Source organism: Electrophorus electricus, chromosome 10, assembly GCF_041902795.1.
Source record: "Electrophorus electricus isolate QZ-2024a chromosome 10, ASM4190279v1, whole genome shotgun sequence".
Lineage (NCBI taxonomy): Eukaryota > Metazoa > Chordata > Actinopteri > Gymnotiformes > Gymnotidae > Electrophorus > Electrophorus electricus.
Window position 1 is genome coordinate 22,079,801 of NC_137506.1, and position 19,416 is coordinate 22,099,216.

At 39.5% G+C, this 19,416-nt stretch overlaps 2 protein-coding genes and 1 non-coding gene across 5 annotated transcripts; 1 reads left to right on the forward strand and 2 right to left on the reverse strand.

Moving 5' to 3' along the window:
• Positions 1 to 98: 98 nt before the first annotated feature.
• On the reverse strand, positions 99 to 181 carry trnal-cag (transfer RNA leucine (anticodon CAG)). The gene has a single exon. It is a non-coding gene; the product is annotated as a tRNA-Leu (tRNA).
• Positions 115 to 1,904, forward strand: dusp23b (dual specificity phosphatase 23b). Of its 2 annotated transcripts, none has more exons than XM_035532894.2 (3): positions 115 to 227; positions 1,291 to 1,581; positions 1,674 to 1,904. In XM_035532894.2, the coding sequence occupies exons 2-3, from the start codon at positions 1,312 to 1,314 to the stop codon at positions 1,860 to 1,862; spliced, it is 459 nt and encodes a 152-aa protein (XP_035388787.1). In that variant the 5' UTR covers positions 115 to 227; positions 1,291 to 1,311; the 3' UTR covers positions 1,863 to 1,904. The 2 variants fall into 2 exon arrangements, with proteins under 2 accessions (XP_035388787.1, XP_026858230.2); XM_027002429.3 differs by lacking the exon at positions 115 to 227 and adding an exon at positions 234 to 550.
• Positions 1,905 to 14,081: 12,177 nt separating this feature from the next.
• On the reverse strand, positions 14,082 to 18,670 carry txlnbb (taxilin beta b). Of its 2 annotated transcripts, XM_027002396.3 has the most exons (10): positions 18,529 to 18,670; positions 16,981 to 17,233; positions 16,675 to 16,766; positions 16,358 to 16,528; positions 15,852 to 16,046; positions 15,501 to 15,620; positions 15,304 to 15,378; positions 15,136 to 15,228; positions 14,897 to 14,992; positions 14,082 to 14,734 (listed from the first exon to the last, which is right to left on the reverse strand). In XM_027002396.3, exons 2-10 carry the CDS (start codon positions 17,216 to 17,218, stop codon positions 14,225 to 14,227), a joined length of 1,590 nt encoding a protein of 529 aa, XP_026858197.2. In that variant the 5' UTR covers positions 17,219 to 17,233; positions 18,529 to 18,670; the 3' UTR covers positions 14,082 to 14,224. The 2 variants fall into 2 exon arrangements, with proteins under 2 accessions (XP_026858197.2, XP_035388534.1); XM_035532641.2 differs by lacking the exon at positions 16,981 to 17,233 and having other exon boundaries at positions 18,529 to 18,566.
• Positions 18,671 to 19,416: the final 746 nt, after the last annotated feature.

Here is a 19,416-nt window from a genome sequence, read left to right on the forward strand (position 1 = left end):
TTGGCACATTGCAGCCTGATATGGAATTCTTTCTACATCTCACATAAAATCAAAACATTGTAATAAACTTATTTTAAAGTGTAAAATCAATAAAGCATTGTCAGAAGTGGGATTCGAACCCACGCCTCCAGAGGAGACTGCGACCTGAACGCAGCGCCTTAGACCGCTCGGCCATCCTGACATGAAACTAGAGCACAATAGTAGGATTTATTATTTCCTATTGTTTGGTAGGTTTTTGCAAAGCTTTAGTCCAATTCAGCAGGCTGGGACATTTTTAAACCACAAGACCTTCATAATTTTGCTTCTCTAATATGACTCAACTAGCTTGCTAGCTAACTAGCAAGCTAACATATGTGGCTGACTAATGTTGCCAGCTTCCTACCTAGCTTGCTAGTATTTTTAGCTGGCTAGTAAACATATTCCGACTTGCTGTACATAGCTGTTGCTTAAAGGTATACCATTTAATGCAAAGTTCAAAACATAAAATATGTAAACAGTTAAAAATGTAAACGGACAGATAGAATTAACCTGTCTACAGGAACTAGATTGGGTAAGTTACTTCCACCATTTATGGCTTCTGTACAAGCTCTCTTAAGGGAACTGCAGTAAGTGAAAACTATTGATAGCTAGTTAGCTAGTGGGGTAGCTGGCTATTTAGCAGACATGCAGCAATTACCTTACAGTCTAATATTAACAATCTCATGCGCAGCAAACAACTACCTACATATATGAACTGTTTGCCTGGTTAAGCCTATTCAAGGACCTTCTGTGGTTAAGCTAGCTAGCTAGTAAGATGCTTATCTAGATAGATGGTTAGCTAGCTAGTAAGGTAGCTAGCTAATGTCTGTAGTCACATCAGTCAACTGCCTCTATCCTATACCTAACACAAACATTAGTGAGAACAGAAAGGCATTGTGAATCGCTCATTTCTAAGATGAGTACATAGTTAACTAGCAAAGGGTGCAGCAGTCAGAATTAATTATTAGCTTACTAGTTAGCTTTACTGTTATGAAATTTGGTAAGGTTTAAGTCACAAGCTGAAATTACATCATATTTTTAATTACTCCATTATGTAGCAGGGTTTGCTGTTTGTCCACACTTGCATTTGCTGACACCTTTCCTGCTGTATTAGTTCCATCTTACACTTTTTGCATCATTAAGTTACAGTGCAAGTTGCACTCATGAGATCAGTGAATACATTTTTCAGATTTGACAAAGTACTGCCATAATGCCAATAAAGTTAATAAGAACTGAATAGAATGACTAATTAATATTCACATTGGTTTACAGCTCAGTGAAGAACTGACAACAATGGCAACAGGTCTTCCTCCTAACTTCTCTTGGGTTGAACCTCAGAAATTAGCTGGCCTGGCAATGCCACGAATGCCAGCCCACTATCAATACCTACTTAGTAATGGTATTAAACACTTAGTCTGTTTGTCTGAGCGAAAGCCCCCTTACCATGACTCTTGTCCAGAGCTGACACTGCATCACATCAGAATACATGACTTCTGTGCTCCAACCTTTGATCAAATCAAACGCTTCTTGGCCATTGTTGAAGAGGCCAATTTCAAAGGAGAGGTAAATCCCCTGCAATGCACATCATAAAACACTGTTTATACATAGTATAGTGCATATTACTTAGTTTTAAAACTTTTATCTTGTTTGCATAGGGTGTTGCAGTGCATTGTTTACTTGGCTTTGGAAGAACTGGGACTATGCTGGCCTGCTACTTGGTGAAGACCAGGAAAATCAGTGGAATTGATGCCATTAATGAAATTAGGAGGATACGACGCGGTTCTATTGAAACTCAAGAACAAGAGCAAATTGTGGTGCAGTTTTACCAGCAAATTAAATACTAAACCTGAAAATACTTAATAAAGTTTAACTACACAGAGAAATAATTGTATTTTCTTCAATGAAACAAGTGAGATATCAACACAATCAAAGTATGACTAAAATTACTTGATTGTGGCCTAGCCTTATTACAACCTACACAAATTTCTATAAAATTATTTCACCAATATAATACTAAAGCTTTTTACTGTTAAAGTTTAACAGAATACCTTTAAGTCCATTTTACACCGAAAGCAGTGTGGTGAGAGAGGCAAGTCACTGCTACTCTGCGATGCTTGCTACTTCACACTGGACATAACTCACCTGTCGTCAATAGTGCTAAATAAGCAGAAAACCATTTATTAGAACATTTCGCTTTAAGAACACAGGCACACAAATATCAGGACAAGCACCAAACCGACTACCTAGGCACTTCACAAAAATATTTTCAGCAACTTTAAAATAAAACAACCAAACACTGCAACATCACTGTAAATGATGGAGTGTTAATGTAACCGTTATCAGCTTTGTTGGGCTTTTTTTTTGAAAGCCACATTTAAAAATATAAATAAATAAACCAAGCAGGGATAAATACCCGTCAAGCATAGACATCGGTTTTGAATCGTATTTCAGGTCCCGTAAAGTGCCCCGAAGTTTATCCTCATTTTATCCCGGCCTCGGTCTAATTCTGTCGTTTAGACTTAATTAAAATGAATTTTAAGAAGGAATATTATACTGTGAAAGAATAATGGTGCTCTGGGTGCACAGCTAATAAACATTAATGCACTTATCAGCACTGAATGCGCAGGTAAATATCTTCCACTGTTTTCGTTCAAAACTTGAAAATCTGCGACACAATATCATTCCCATTCAAAACTGGTACGTGCAAACGGCTTGAAAACTTACTCAACAATGCTGTCTACATTAAAACCGCTTACGTGCTCGCGATCAATGTTTGCGCTCAGCCTCACAAGCGCCCCACCCCCATTTGGCTGTATAATGTAGGTTAGCTAGCTGCATTAGTTACTAATTTAGCTAGTCATCAAATTAGTAGCTAATTAGCAATTACGCCTTGAAAGATGACATACGTCACTGAGCAAACGCGGCAGACTACATCAGCTATTAAAGACAGGTTTTCTGTTGGAATTCGAAATAGCAGCAACTGTATCTAACTAGATATGGTGGGTAATCTATTAGCTTTGCCTTTTTGAACATAGACCTTAAGTAAAAAAGTTACAAATTATACAACTGTTAGGCTAGGTTAGATATTAAGGCCCGCTAGTTTTCTGTCTGAATTCAAGTGCTTACTCATCAAACACATCATACATTTCACTTGATTTCAATTCACTTGATCAATTCACTTTATTTCCAAACGTTTACTTAAATATAGCACTTATAAAGGGTTCAGATTGGGACCGGAACGTTAGGAAGGAAATCCCGTGATTGGTCCTCCGGTTGCACGTCGTTGGGATTGACAGAGTGCCACTATCAGGTACCTAGGAACCAAGGTAGTATGCACAAGTCAACCACATCCCAACCAGTAAGACCCACGCGACCAGTGACAGCTGTCCCCACAGGCACCCATTGCGTGAAATAATAGCGAAAAACAATTAAGTGGGCAAGGAAAGGGGTCATTAGTGAAATGAAGGCAAAGCCAGAAGAAAAAATAAACAAGAAGAAAGTAAAAAAAAAAAAGTGTGCTCGAGAAGTAAAGGGGGAAGAGGGAGACTATGCATGCGGGAATGTGTAGATACAGGGAAAGGGCATCCAATCGTCGCTTGATAGCTGCAGTTGTGGGTGCCATGATGACGTCCTCGGGAGGGCCACGAGTCTATAACCTGCCTGAGCCTCGGGTCTGGTGCAATCAGACCTAGGCTTAGACAGTTTCATAGAATGTCCCCGAAGGGCTGGTAGGGGAGCTGTTGTAAATAGCCAAGTTAGGTCAGGTCCAATCCTCTGCATGAGTATACGATAGGTGAGTATGAGGTCACCTCAATGCCACCTATAGTGCAAGGAGAACATCCCTAGGGTTTAAAGCCTAATGCTGTAGTCCTTGCCTCGCATGCCGCATACCATCTTGGTGCCAACCCGTAAAATGCACTTCAGGCCCATTTTGTCCCTCACGAGACAAGGTGGGTTTGCCTGAACGCAATATTCCAGTTGTGGCCTGACAAACGGCAAGAATATCTTAATAAATATGTCACCGATGATTTTACTGATGGCCCTACGAACCATCCATAGAACACAGAAACCCTTGGTGGCTGAATCCTACCATTCATCACTAGCCTTTAAATCACCAGAAAGGATGAAGTTTAGGTCTTTGATCTGGCTGACGGAGGGGATATTAACTGTTCCGAGCTGATAGTTTGTTGCAGGCAATTTGGGACCGAGACACAGTACAGAGCACTTCTCCCGGTTGATGGGTAGCTCCCATATGGGTGACCTGGGTGACATGCTGGTGCCAACAGGAACACACTGTTCTCTACTGTCAAGGAAGGCCGAGATCCAGTCCAGCAACCTGCCACATATACCAAAGGTTTTCAATTTGAAACAAAGTCTTTGATGTGGAACCTTATCAAACAGCTTGCAGAAGTCTATAAAGACTACATCCACAGCATGGCCCTGTTCAACCATGCTGGCCCACATCTCCTTGGCAGACAGCAAGTTCGTCAGGCAGGAACATCCCTTCTGAAAACCATGCTGAATAGCACTCAGTAGATGGTGTCTAGTTAGGTAATCCTCCAGCTGCTCACGAACAATCCTCTCCATTAGTTTGATAATAATGTTGGTCAAGCTAACCAGCCTATAGTTCACCGGTAAGCTTCTCTCACCATATTTGAAAACTGGGCAGTTTACAGCTTCTCGCCAGACCTTAGGTAAAGCAGTGGAATCGAATGATTTCCGATACACTGCTGCCAGAGGAACGCACACTTCAGATGCCAGTTCCTTCAGGAGTTTAGGTTGGAATCCTTTTGGCCCTGATGCTTTTGATGGATTCAGCTCCTGTAGGGCCTTGAGCACCCTACCATCTAAAAACTCCACACTACAAAGAGTGATCTGCTGACGTGAAATCAGTCACAATATCTAATGGCAGTGGCGATTCCGATGCTAAAGTAGTGGTATATTGTTTCCCCAGCACACACGCCTTTTCCAAATTGGTAGTGACTGGGGTGTCCTCATCACCAAAGAGAACCGGAATAGAGTCCACTCTGCCCCCATGTGCTTTGATGTACGAGAAAAATCACTTGGGGTTTGCCACAGCTGACCAAGCTAGCTTGCTTTCATATCATAACTGAGAGGCTCGCAAGAGCCTTTTACACGTCAACCTCGCACTTCTGTAGCCTTCCCAGGTGATACTGGTCGGGGCCCTTACATAGCACTTCCACTGTTTGGCATGCCTACATAGACTCTTACTCTCTACGCAACCGATCTATGGTGGCTTGGCAGTTGCTTCCCTAGCAGAACGTAGCAATATATAAGGTGAAGATACATCGCTCAGGAACTGTACAAATTTGTCCTATGTAGTGTCTGCAATGTCACAATTGGTGATGGGGCAGGGTGCCCTTCTAGCCTTATCCTTCATGGCTGGAAAGTCAGTCTTCCAAATATTTTGTCTCTGTGTCCGACCATCAGTCCTTAGTCTCGTCAGGTTGCATCTAAACAGCAACACTGCATGGTCGCCGGATCCTAACAGTTGCCCATAGGACATATCACCAATAAAGACTACTGATTTAGCAAACACAAGAACTAAAATCAATGGTGATTGCTCACTCATAAACCTAGTTGGTTTGTCAACAAGCTGCCTCAATGGACTTTTGAGTGTGAACTTGAGGAGCCTATTTGCAAAGGTGCTAGATCTTGGGGAAGTTGTCAGAGCCCTCCAGCATATATCAGGAGAATTAAAGTCCCCCAGAATCCAACATATATTCGATGCCTGTGACCTCAAGAAATCAAAGACTGCAGTGTCCAGGCTATCTGGACTTCTGTATAAGACCACGATGCTGATACTGTTGGGTTGAAAAAAAGCAGTCAAGGCCACTGCTTGAACTGTATCGTTAGCACACGCATACGTAATGACTCTAACCACATCAATGTCAGATTTAACGTAGATGGCTAGTCCTCCTCCATGACGTGGGACTGGTCTGTCAGCTCTGAACAAAGAATAGTTAGGTAAGCTCACCTCACTATTGCGAATGTGGGATGTGAGCCACTTTTACGTCACTGCAACGGCATCTGGTTTGAAGTCATCTACCAGTTGACCTAGTTCATGCATCTTATTGCCTATGCTATGTATGTTCTTGAGAACTGCTTTAAGTAGGAATCTACCACAATACTCGGGTCATGCACCACCAATATCAGCTGTGACAAGGTGGTAGTGAACTGTCAGTGCACCACCTGAAAATCCATAAGGGTAAGGCCTTGTTCACCCGTGGCACGACATGCCCTCAGATCCTTGAGTGCCTCTGCATGTTTTAATCTGTCAGCGAGAGGTAAGTCCTCTTGCAGACTGATGTCAGAACCCTTCAGCTTGAAGGCAAATCATAGAAGTGATTTGCGTTTATCAGGACTCAAGAGAACTACTCTGAGCAGTCTCGCTTTGGACTCCTCAGCCTTTGGCAGAGCGTTACCAAGCCTGGTAAGTTTACGAACTGTGACCCCTGGGTGACCTGAAGGCAGTATCTTACTGACACAAGCCTTAAACCACTGTAGATCATCCATCATTCTGTCCTTTGGGCAGGATGAGGATGACTCATGAACATTGTGACATATTTCACTACAGTCAGAAATTCCTATCGTGGCCATCCATAAATGGCCGAGGTATCTAGCAAGCAAAGCTACCTCACTGGACAGGGTGACTAGACTAAGATAACCCTGGTTTAACATTTTTACATATGGGATTTTATGATGTGTTGAACTGCAAATATTTTACATTTATTCGCTATAACATTTGATTTTGCATAACAATAGGTCCACTGACTAGTGGAAGCCAAGCACGAGTGTGTGGATAACGATGTAGCTACTATTTTGTCTCAACGCATTGCCATGGAGTACAGTGACTCGGAGAACGACTCAGAGTTTGACGGACTTGCCATACACGTGGAGTGGACTGTGCACTGTGGTTCAGTGAGGTGGAACAATAATTCTCCGACAGCTTTGAGTGAACATTACGCACATTACGAGTTGGCTGAAGGTTTCTCAGCCTTGCTGTGCTAGGTTGCTAGCCAGGTACTGGGAGCACAGCTGCTAGCTAGTCAGCCACCTAAAAGTTGATCTACCAGTGGACTTCAGACAGCTTGTACCGAACCAATTCTTTCCAACAGAGAGGGCATGCATGCAGCCAGGAGTGGACAGCAAGTGACTCTGGACGTTTTATCGGCAACCTGCGTTTAAGCTTTGCATGCTATATGTGTAACTTTTTCTAAAAGGTTATATAGTAAATAATTAAAAAGTGAATTAAGCAGAAAGTAACATTTTTATATACATAAATAAACTTAGCATGCTATTGGTTATAGTTTGTGTGATTTCAAGGCAGAGTTGAGTGTGATAATGAATTTAGGATAGAAATGTCTTTAGTCATATAGTGTGTTTTAATGGACCGGTAAAACACACAAACACACACACACACACACACACACACACACACACACACACACACACACATATATATATATATATATATATATATATATATATATATATATATATATATAATAATACAGTTTATTTGCTGTATGTTCAGAGCACTGTTGTCCTCTCAAAGTGTAATATTCCCCCAGGTGGCACAAAATACCACTGAGGTGTCACAGTTGCCTGGCCATCCAGCAGGAGGGATACGCCTCATCTGCTAGGGATCACATCACTCACCAGCACCGCTCTCAATCGCCTGCTTATTAATTGTTTTCACCTGTTCCCTATTTTCTTCTCCACCTATTTAAGCCCACAGGTCCCAAAAGATAGCACTGCACGTTAGCAGACTACAGACCTGAGAGTCTCTACACATTGCTGCGCTATCTTTGTGAAGAAGCATTCTTTTGTTAGTGCTTCTCTTAGTTATTCTCTTATGGATAAAGAGCACTTCCTTGCTACCTGGTTCTTGTTTCCTCTGTGCTGCCCACATCACATGCGGACTGCCATACCATCAACGGGCTCGGATACTGCCAGGAGCAACCAAGGGTAAAGGACCTTGCTCAGGGGCCCAAAAGCAGCTGAGGCAGAACTTGAACCAGCAACCTCCTAACCACAAGACAAGCACCACAACCACCAAGTCACTGTGTGTAATATTATTTTTTTAACAGTAGTGAAGGTTTGATTTCAACATAAGTTGGGGGACATTGTTCACACCACCCAACCTAACACATCCTATGAGTAGTGTGAGCATCACCCAACCTAACACATATGAGTAGTGTGAGCAAGGGAGGGAGACATGCCCTGCCCCCAACTACCTAGATGGTTTTAATATTATAATTATGTTAATTAAAAGAATGAATATAATTATAATCTTAAAACCATCTCCATTCTGCCAATACTTCTGGAACTGCTACTCAAAGGAGATACTATACAGATGCTCATTCCTTGCCATAGTGTGCTGCACTTTGTCCTGCATCTGCAGCACCTGCTGGTCCACAGGAGTCCAAGCACTGCCAAATGCAAAATAAGAATAAGACAATTTTTATAGACAAAACTATTGGTGTTAAACAAATGATCACTGCCATGCAATAGAAAATGAGATGCAGTAGACTATAAAACTATGAAACAGCCTACTTTATTGAAGTTAATTAATATTAAGATTAATATTACAGTATGTTTTAATTTGTGTCATAATTTTGCCTGAGTAAAAATGTTATTTAGATTTCTACACAGATCAGAGTTAGGTTGTTTAGATATTGCATGGGATTGATGCTAACTCCTCTCATCCATATTTAACAGTTGCTAACTTTGGAATCTCAAGTACAACAGCTGATCTATCACACAACATGTCTGCAGGCCAATTTAGAAAATTTATCAGTGACCTATTTACATCCATATAAGGTGATATCATATATTATGCTTTTCTTCAAACACTGAAATAACCTTTCTGGTAATGTTACAATAAGACTGTTGCTGCCACACTAAGCAACTGCCATCTTACACAAAGTACACAAATGAAAATGCCAGAAAAAAAAACACACAACTCTTTTAAAACTCATTCAGATTAAACTTTATCTGTGTTCTTTACCTCCATAAACATATCTTTTCCCATGGATGACAGATTTGATAAAAATCCCAAGCTTCTCTTATGCAGTTCCCTGTATGCCAAAGATACTTAGTAAATAGGTGATCATTTCCTCATTACTACCTGTTGTGAAATGTATGTCATGTTAATGAGTGTAAAAAAAATTGATGCATAATTGTATGTTGCTGTAGATTGACAATAATTGACAATAGTCTGTAAATTATGTTTGTCCCCAGTTTAGTCATGCTTTTAATTAAATCTGTCATCCATGGGGATCTCAAGAGATGTGGTTATGGAGCTAACAAACATAGTTAAAGTTGAATCTGGATGACAGTTTTAATGAGTTATATAATTTTGCTGGGTCTATTTTGACAGGGTGCAATCCATTATATCAAAATGCTCTCTCACTCTGGCTGCTACTTAGCACTTCACAAAATTTTTATACATTTTTTACAATCTCTATTATCTGACATTAATGCTTATAAAATGTGACAATGTGATTCCATATGATAGAACAATTTAAATATTAGGCACATTTTAGCATTACCTTTAGCATTACCTTTGGTCTAAGAGGAATTATTTTATGAATTAAAGAACTTACATGATTTAAACTCTTTGTGGAGACACACGGTGTCAAAGCTACAGGAAGCAGTGACTTGATTTAAATCAAAATCAATTGAAATCAAATATATTTATATAGCATTTTTTACAAGAGATGTTTGTATTCTTATGTCCATGTCTAAGCCCTCAGTGAGCAAGCCAAGGGTGACAGTGACAAGGAAAAAGTCCCTAGAGCATGAGGAAGAAACCTTGAGAGGAACCAAGACTCAAAGGAGGGGGCACATCCTCCTCTGGCCGACAACAGTCACCACAATAGTAACAATTTTAAGAGAAAAATAAAATAAATAATAATAACATTGAAAAAAATAAGCAATTAATGTCTAGTCCAGTTTTATAGAAATCCTAGTTTGGTCCCGATGGTGTGCGTGTGTCTGAAACCCATCCTGCATGAGAACATTCATCAAGGGCAAGGGCTGGGGTGGAGGTGTGGTGAGATACAGCAGGGGACATCAGGGGGTGGTGGGAGTAGCCATGGCAGCTGAGATGGGTTGAGGCTCAGGAACATCATGACATCAGGGGTAGGTGTACCTCGGCAGAAAGAAAGAATAGATTATTAGGCATGTCCAGGTGTGAGGGTATGTAAATTAGGGAACTATAATGTGAAAAGATGGACTCCGGGATATTTAGCAGTATAGCTGAAAGGATAGCACTAGAAGGACCCACAGGCACGAGGGCACTCTCAGTCAACAAACTTCAGTGACAAAAGACAGGTGAAGTGACATCCCAGTTTACCATAACTCTCAATGGCCATAGACCCCCAGATCTACACTTTTACCTAAGATAGGAAGTAGTTAATAAAATGCCTGAATGTATAGATTTTTTGTACAGGTTTTCAGCCTAGCCTTAAATATTGAGACTGTGTCTGAGTCTTGAACAATTACAGGAAGGTTATTCCATAGTGTGGGAGCTTTACAGGAAAAGGCTTTGCCCCCTGCTGTAGATTTTCTTATTCTTGGTACTTGTAAAGTGCCTGCACCTTTTGATCTAAGCAGATGTGGTGGGTTGTAATGCACTATGAGTTCTCCAAGGTACTGTGGGGCAAGACCATTCAGTTATTTGTAGGTCATTAGAAGTATTTTATATTCAATACGAAAATTTTACGGGGAGCCAATGTAAAGTAGCTAAGATAGGAGTGATGTGATAAAATGTTCTAGTTCTAGTTAGAACTCTGGCTGCTGCATTTTGAACTAGCTGGAGCTTGTTTAGGCACTTGCACTGTGTGCACAATTATTAGGCAAGTTGTGTTTTGAGGATTCATTTTATTATTGAACAAATACAGTGTTCTCTGCCAATCCAAAATGTTAAAAAAAACTCAAACCCGAATATTTAAGAAAGTAAAAGTGAGGTTTTTATTATGACTGACATTATTAAACTGACATTTTCCCATCTCACTTCTGATAAAGTGAGAATAATAAACAAACAACTCAAAATGTACAAATAAACATTTCTGACATTAAAAAAAAGCAGTGACCAATTTAGCCACCCTTTTCAATAACAGTCGTATGCCTTCATATGCCTTCCATATAACTTGCATAAGCACTTTTGTAAGTTGCTCTGGATAAGAGCATCTGCTAAATGTAAATGTAAATGTAAATTCATGGAGTCTGTCAGTTTCTTAGTCTGTTGACGATCAACATTTTGTACAGCAGCAATCACAGCTGCCCAGATAATGTTCAAAGCTGTACTGTTTTCCTTCACCGTAAATCTCCTATTTAAGAAGGGCCCACAATTTCTCAGTAGGGTTTAGGTCAGGTGAGGAAGGGGTCCATATCATTATTCTGTCATCTTTAAGGCCTTTACTGGCTAGCCACGTAGTGGAGTACTTTGGTGCATGCACTTTTCATGCATGCAGTGTAGTGGTACAGCCAGATAGTAAGAAATTACAGTAGTCCAAACTTGAAGTGATAAATGCATGGACTAGCTTTTCTGCATCATGTGAGGAGAGTATTTTCCTAATCTTTGCAATGTTCCTGAGGTGGAGAAAGGCAGTCCTAAAAATAATATTTAGATGAGCTTGGAATAAGAGGCTGGGATCCATACTTACTCCAAGATCTTTAACTGTTAGAGAAGATGTGATTGGGAGACCATTGAGGTTCATGGAGTAAATAGAGAGTGAGCACCTAGCTGTCTCTGGGCCTAATATAACCACCTATGTTTTGTCAAGATTGAGTGAGAGAAAGTTTCTCAACATCCAGTGACTGATGTCCTTTATGCCTTCCCCAATAATACTAAGCTGATATGTCTTCTGGTTTGGCTGAGACATATAGCTAAGTATCATCAGCGTAGCAGTGGTAACTAGCGCAGTGATTATGTATAATGTCATCTAGTGGTAACATATATAAAGAAAAAAGCAGAGGGCCTAGAGCAGATCCTTTGAAGCACCATAGCTAACCTAGTTGAATGCTGAGAAGTCTCCATTCATGTTAACAAACGGGTAGCAACCAGCTAGCTTTAAACCAGGAAAGGGGTATTCCCCTAATCCCAACATTTTCAAGTATATCTAGTAAAATGCTGTGATCTGTATTGTCAAATGCTGCACTCAGATCAAGCACGTTTGACAGCTGACATGGGTCAAGGTTAAATTTTTTGATAAGTGGTCTGATTACTGTAAATTTGAATGATTTAGGTATGTAGCCAATGTGCAAGGAGGAATTTATTAAATGTAGTAAAGGTTCAATTACTTCAGGTAGGATTTTCGTAAGAAAGTGTGTGGGCAGTGACTCTCTAGTAAGCAAGTGTAGAATTTTGAGTGCAAGATCAGCGATGTAAGTTCTGGCTCTTGGATAAGTGTAAAGGATTTATGTCATCACGCTACTTTGGGATCGGACCAGAGCATATTACAGCATCAGACATCACCTTTGCTAACTGACACACCTCTGCAATATTATTTGAGTGCGCTGTCTATATCTACCTGCCATTTGCTTTTGAATCTCTATCCTGTAGCTCACAGAGTACTGCAAATGGAGCACAAAATTTCCCCATATAGAAAATAATAATTTATTACAAATAATGTTTAAACATCAGGTGGACTAGTCAGCAAACCATAAACTCATCAAATAGGTTCAGGCCCCTCAGCAGTTGGAGATCAGATATGGTGTCCCTCCCATCTAACCAATGAAACTATAAAGCAACAAAACAAAAAAGCAAATGCTGTCAGACCATCTAAAAAAAGTGCTGTCAGGCCAAAAAACCATAATACCATAAGATTTTTCCCAAAGATGGAAGCAGTGAGTAGGCCATGCTGAAGAGGTTTCAGAAAGGAGAACACAAAACCCAAGGCCTCCATTATATACCATCTTTAGCTGCAAGTCATCAAATTGCTCCCAACTGGTTAGCTAAAAAGAGAGAAGAAATGGCAAAGAAACCCATGGTACATAACACTCTGCCAGTTGTAGAATTAGTGATACATTGTCACCAGATAGTGTCATTGCTGTGGTGATTGCTAGGATGAGTGCTTTTGAGAGGCTGACTATAGCAAAGTATTTGCATTGTTTGGGTTTTTAGAGATCAAATTCTGAGGAAGTGGTCAAAGCAAAGTATTTGTATTTCTTGAATGTTAAGCTATGGCCTTTAGTTACCTCTTCAGTAACAGAAATTACAGAAGGAGTAGGCTTATTTAAAGTGTATTAAATCCATGTGGAATGCCTTGTAAACTCATGAGTTACCCCATTGCAGGACAGCAGCAGGACAGGCAAGTGAAGTTCTAGCTCCCCCTCTGTTCTGATGTCCACACATTCTTTTATTTTCATATACTATAAATTCTAGAGAGTTCTAGAATTTTAATTAAATTCTATACATTTTATAAAATTTAAAAACATAATAACAGTGGAATTGTTCTGCATGTCACCTATATTTTGAAAAGTTCACTCGCATTGTGGATCATTTTAAACTAAGTGGAAAGTGTGCAAAACAGGATATGCTGCAAATTTTCCAAATAGTAAAGTAGCAACTTACTAAACTCTGAACAGAATAGAGTGATTCTGTCATCGCTTCTTTTCCTTTACCAAAGCTTTGTGTACCTCAGATAAGTGTCCCACATATGTCCAATTTCTATAATGTGCAAAAACACAGGACCATACTATATGCACACTTTATCCAAAAACACACATTTTTTTCTCATTAGCCCACTAAGGTCTAATTGCATATACAAGTTATAAAGCTTTTCACCATCTTGGCAACAGATATGACAGTGAATTCTTGCTGTTCACCTATTCAAAGTCTAGATGTAATGCAGTACACAACCTTGTGAGCAGATCATTCTTACTTGGAAAAGCACTATCTAGGTCCACACTGGCAAAGTTTGGTTAAAAGATGCTGCTGCAGTGAAAATTCAGAGTTCATAACCTACAGATGAGTTGAAACAATCTGAAATAAACCTATATAAAACTAAATAAAACCAAGCAAAAGGAAATGATAGAAATCACTTTATTTTTGTTTCCATAACAACTTGGGCAACATATTTATTTGTCAAATGAGAATGGTTTATTTAGCATGTTGCTTAAATTGTTTGAGCTCATGACTAACAGTGTAACAATTCTCACTGACATACAACATTTAGTCAACTGTCTCCATATCTTTGTCTCTAATTGCTTGATTGTCATCAGACCATGTTTCTGTAGGTGGGTCAATCTCTTCATCAGGGTGCAACTCAGTATGTTCTCTTTGCTCCAGTGTAGAGTCTGTGCTTCCAGGGTGTTCTGAAACCCCAATAGCCTCTGCAGGTAAAATGGGCTGCTCAGGAACATTCAAGATGAGAAAAGATGCTGCTAATTCTTGAAGTACTGCCTTTTCTGCCTTCAGATTAGCAGGATCTTTAGTAAGAGGTGCTGCAGTAGCAGTGGGTTTATTCCCTGTGCCTGCAGTGGTCTCTTGCTCCAGATAGATTGCTTTGGTTTCTTCTGTTACCTCTTCTTTGGTCATTGTGTCCTCTGCTGCCCCAGTCAGTTGGGTCTCCTGAAGCTTCTGGTAGAGATTTTTCCTCTCATCCTGTAGCGCCCTGCAGAGCTTCTCAAGTTTTTGGGTCTTCAGAGTGAAGAGCTCAAACTCTTTCTCCCTCAGGGCTTTCTGAACAAGGATGTAAATTGTAGAGAAGGTGAATAGAACCAAACAAGCCTGAAGTTACTTTCTCCCTAGAATCTGAAAAATCTAAAAAAATAAACCTGAAAAAGAAAAGCATGTCCCATGAATATGTTATAGTAGGTGTTAAATGTCAGATGTGCTTCTTACTTCTGCAACCATTTCCACAAGAGCTTTATTGCAGCCTTCAAAGTGTGATTTCCAAGTGTTTGCTTCTTTCTCTAGCTTTTTCATTTTCTTCGACATCTATAGATATAAACACATGATCCAAAAAATTCTAAAGCAACAAGGGAGGTGATAAGCTGCATAGGAAGAAGGTAAGCCAATTAACTGATGTTCAACTGATTTAAGTTTCTGTGAACTGATCAGAATTATTAAATGCCACATACTTTATCTATGTCTTGTCTGAAAGTGGCATACACTCCATTGCTCTTCGACACAGCTCCTTGGAATTCATCAAACTTCTCAGAATAAAGAGTAAGCTGTAAGCAAAGTTATAGTGTGTTAACCTCAAAAAAAAAAAATACAGCTGGAAAAACATAATAATCCTAGTTTACCTGGGCCTTCATGTCATTCTCCTGTTCTTTTAGAAGTGTCACCTGCAGTTTAGCCTCAGCCGTTTGTTTCAGTAACTATACATGAACAAATAAGAGAATATGTCTGTGTTTAATGAGTTGATAAGAAAGTGAGACTTTTTGAAGATACAATGAATTGGATGCAGTATATCTCTGCTATTTAAAACGATGACACTCACATGTGCTTTTTCTAGCTTGTGTTTATCTTCTGCCTGTTTTAGCATTGCATTTGCCTGAGTAAGTTTTGTTTCCAGTAGCTTCTGCTGTAAGTCTCTGTGCTTGAACACTTTCTCCAGATTCTAAAACAGTTGTAAAGAAACTGGTTAATTATTGTGCCCAAGGTCTTGGTCTTGGTTTGTTTTTTTGTTTTACATGATGTATTGACAAACCCATGTATATTATTTATGATCAACACCATGACAAATAATCAATGTATGGAAGTTCAATGTAGACAGCTTTAGGGACAGTGGAATAAACACTGGTGAGTATAGGTCAACTGTAACCATTGCCAGGCTTTAACGGTCCCATACCGCCTCTCGCTGGTCATATTTAGTTATGAGGCCCTTCAGCTTCTCTGCAAGGTCACTGTTCTCCTGGCACAGTTTGTTGTTGCGGCTGCTGTGCTCTTCGATCTGAGCTTGTATGTCTGTAAGTGTGTTCTGGAAGTGAGTGGTGATCTCCTTCCTCTTCTGGTCATCCTCACGGCATCGCTGCAGGGTCTCCTCCTGAATGAGACATTCATATAAATATAAATATAAATGTTTATCACTTCATCTTTACAGACTTGCAACATGCAACATACACAAATGTAGTTTAAATAATTCATTAATATATAGCTGTACACAGTAACTATCCTATGTCAGTTCTCTATGTTTGTAATCATCCCCTGCAAATTTGCCAGTGTTCATATACATTGGCACTGTTAAATTTCAAAATTCAAAAATTTCCAAAACTCCAACACTGTTAATTTAACCCTGGCAAATGTTCTATGTACTCAGACCAAAGGAGCATACGGTTTTACATATAGTGCTCCCACCTTGAGGGTCTTGTTGTGTCGCTGCAGCTCTCTGCACAGCCCCTCCAGTTTGCTGCGAGCCAGTACTGCTCGGCTATGCTCACTCTGCAGCTGGTCTTTCTCTTTCAGAACCTGCAGGACTTTCTTCTGGAGCATCTTTAGCTCCTTCTGCTCAGAGCGATGCTCTTCCAGCTATGCACAGCACACATATGCATACACACACTCTGGAAATCTTTGACCTCCTCTCTAGAGAGACCATCTTCAGTAAAACATAATTTCACAAAATAGTTCTCAAAAACACAGCCACTATTTGGTGGTTGAAAGGTACCTATACTCACCAGCTCAGCATGCTTCTTGATGAGGGCTTCGAGTTTCTGATCTGGGGTACCAAGTTTGTTCAGACTTTGCATAAGGAGCATGGCCTCCTTCCCTGTAGTAACACACACACACACACACACACACACGCATATATATATATATATATATATATATATATATATATATATATATATATATATATATATATATATATATATATATATATATATATATGATCATATACTTCAATACCACTGCTGTACTGCACTGCTGTACTATCTGAAAATCTTCCTTATTCTGCAGTTCAGCAAGGAAATATGCCTCACCAAGACCTTTAAGCATTTTTTTCCCCATTTTCTGGTCCTTGGCCCTGTCAGGCTCTTTTATGTCTGTTACTGCCTCTTCCTCCAGTTCCTCAGACTCAGCTGGCATCTCAGCCTCCTGGTAGGAGCTGATAATGTCCTCTAACTGCTTACTGAGATCCTCAGTAAGGTCTGGGGTGACATCCACTGTGGGGGCACTGTTAGAGGCCTGCACATCTGCAGGATGGCCAACAGCCTCCATTCCTATGCAATATCACTGAGAGGACAAGACAAAGATTCTAATATTAAGTAAAGCCATTTCAGCTTGTAAGAGGTAACAATATTTTTTGGATGCTGTTAGTGGTATATTTTGCACTTTCACAAACTGGCATTAATTGCATTAGCACCTGATTTTCTCTGTATTAGTGTAGGCTGATTCTTTCATCTTTTTTAGTCATAAAAAATGTTAGTCATAAGAGGGTTTCTTAATTGGTGTTTTGGATTTTTTCGTCTTTCAGTAGCTACCATCAGTAATGGAGTTGTGCAAACCCCCCCCCCCCCACCCCCCGCCCCCACAAGAGGCAAGGTAAAGGCCTTTTTAATTTTTATTAATATTTAATTTATGATCACCTCCTGGGGGCTCCCCCCAGCTCAAGACCCTCCCACTAAGCTTGAGACACACCCCCACCCACCCCATGCATGCCCTGTGTGCTCTTCCCCTACACCAGTGGCTTTCAGAAATTATCTTAAATGCCCCAGAACTGTTGTTGCCCTTTGAGTAGTTTAGAAAGTCTGCTGAAAGTTAAAGGTCTGTATAACTTGAGTGTGTTGGAAACCTTTGTTGACATTGCGCTTAAAATGGCTTACAAGAAATTGCATTTCCATACTGGGATTTTTAGTTTAAAGGATATTTATGTCACAGGTCTACACTTTGAATGTGTTTACCCTTTGGATCTACACTGGTTATTTTCCCTGTTCATCTGGTTAAATTTAGCCTCTCTCAGAGCTGATCACTCCCCCTGTCTTCACAAGCATGGCACATAACACCTGTTGTAGGCCTTTGGTCTATTTTAGGAGCTTCTTGATATGGTTAACTTATTTAATAATCCCAAGCACATTTTCTGTTAATATTAATGATTACATTCTTGTTGTGTTTTAGCATTACTTGTGGTTGGAAACAGGTGTTTGTATCTTGTCTTGCTACTTTAATGATCCTTTGAAACCTATATCTGTTAGCTTTTGTATGGTACGTTTGAGTGTCAGAGAATATAAGCTTACCTACATACATGTAATTATCCATTTTTAAAGAATGTTACTTTTTAGATTTAAGAATGAGCCTTATATCTTTGTAATTCATTCCGAAAACACTTTGAGAACAAGTATGGAAAAGACTTCTACATGCGTACTTGCTATTCACCATATACATGTTTGTATTGTGGCCCATTACAATACACAAATTAACAACAAACATCCAGAAGTACCAGCAAAAAGTAATGCTCATTTAGAAAACCAGTGTAAGAGACAGTGTTATTTAGATTCATAAGACCAAAATGGGTAACATTCAGTACTTACAGACAGTAGCAGTGAAGGAGACAGGAGAGGAGTGGAGAGGGGCTCTGTGTGGCAGAGCTCCTGCCCAGACAGCAGCTGTGATGGGCAGACCTCAAAATAATCCAGTAACACACTGTCAAAACCCAGCACACTACACACAAGAGCAAGAGCACTTCAACAACTGACACTCTTGTTCCCTGTAAATGCAGTGAATTACATAAAAAATTGATATTTATAGAAGCATCTTTTATAAAAAACAAAAAAAGACTCATTAATTATAAATTGTAGTATCCAGTATTGTAGAACATATAAACCTTAACTTAATAAAACATCAATAAGATTTCTAAAGACTTACTAAAAATATTTGTGAAATTTTATTCAAGGGTTAATGGTGCTTACTTTCATATTGGTTTTTGTAAGGATCTAATGAACGATTCAATACATCAGTTGTTAGATGGCTGAAGCCATTAATTTTACCCTATTGCTTCAAAAGCATTATTTTTAGATGCATTTTCCCACTCATTGTGTGTGGTGTCCTGCAAACGGTTTATTTTTTTGCTGACAGAGTTGCATGGAGATTATGTGCAGCCCACATGTATACGTGTTTTGTTTATGCATTTTTGTTCCTCATGAGTAAAGTGATGCACATATTCACCATTTTCACTATGACTTTGTGTATTGCTTAAATCTTTTTAATTCTCTAAAGAAGATTGGGATTTTTGGGTTACCAATGACAGCTCTTGTCTTTTTAAGATTTCAAGAGAAAGGTCTTAGGAATTCTTCATCTTCTGTTCCTTCTTTTTCAATATCCATATCCATCCTTTTATTCTTTTATTATTTTATTTTCTTTTATTCTCTGTGAAGCATATTAAACATTTAATCTCAGGTAAAATGGAATGACGTAGAGTT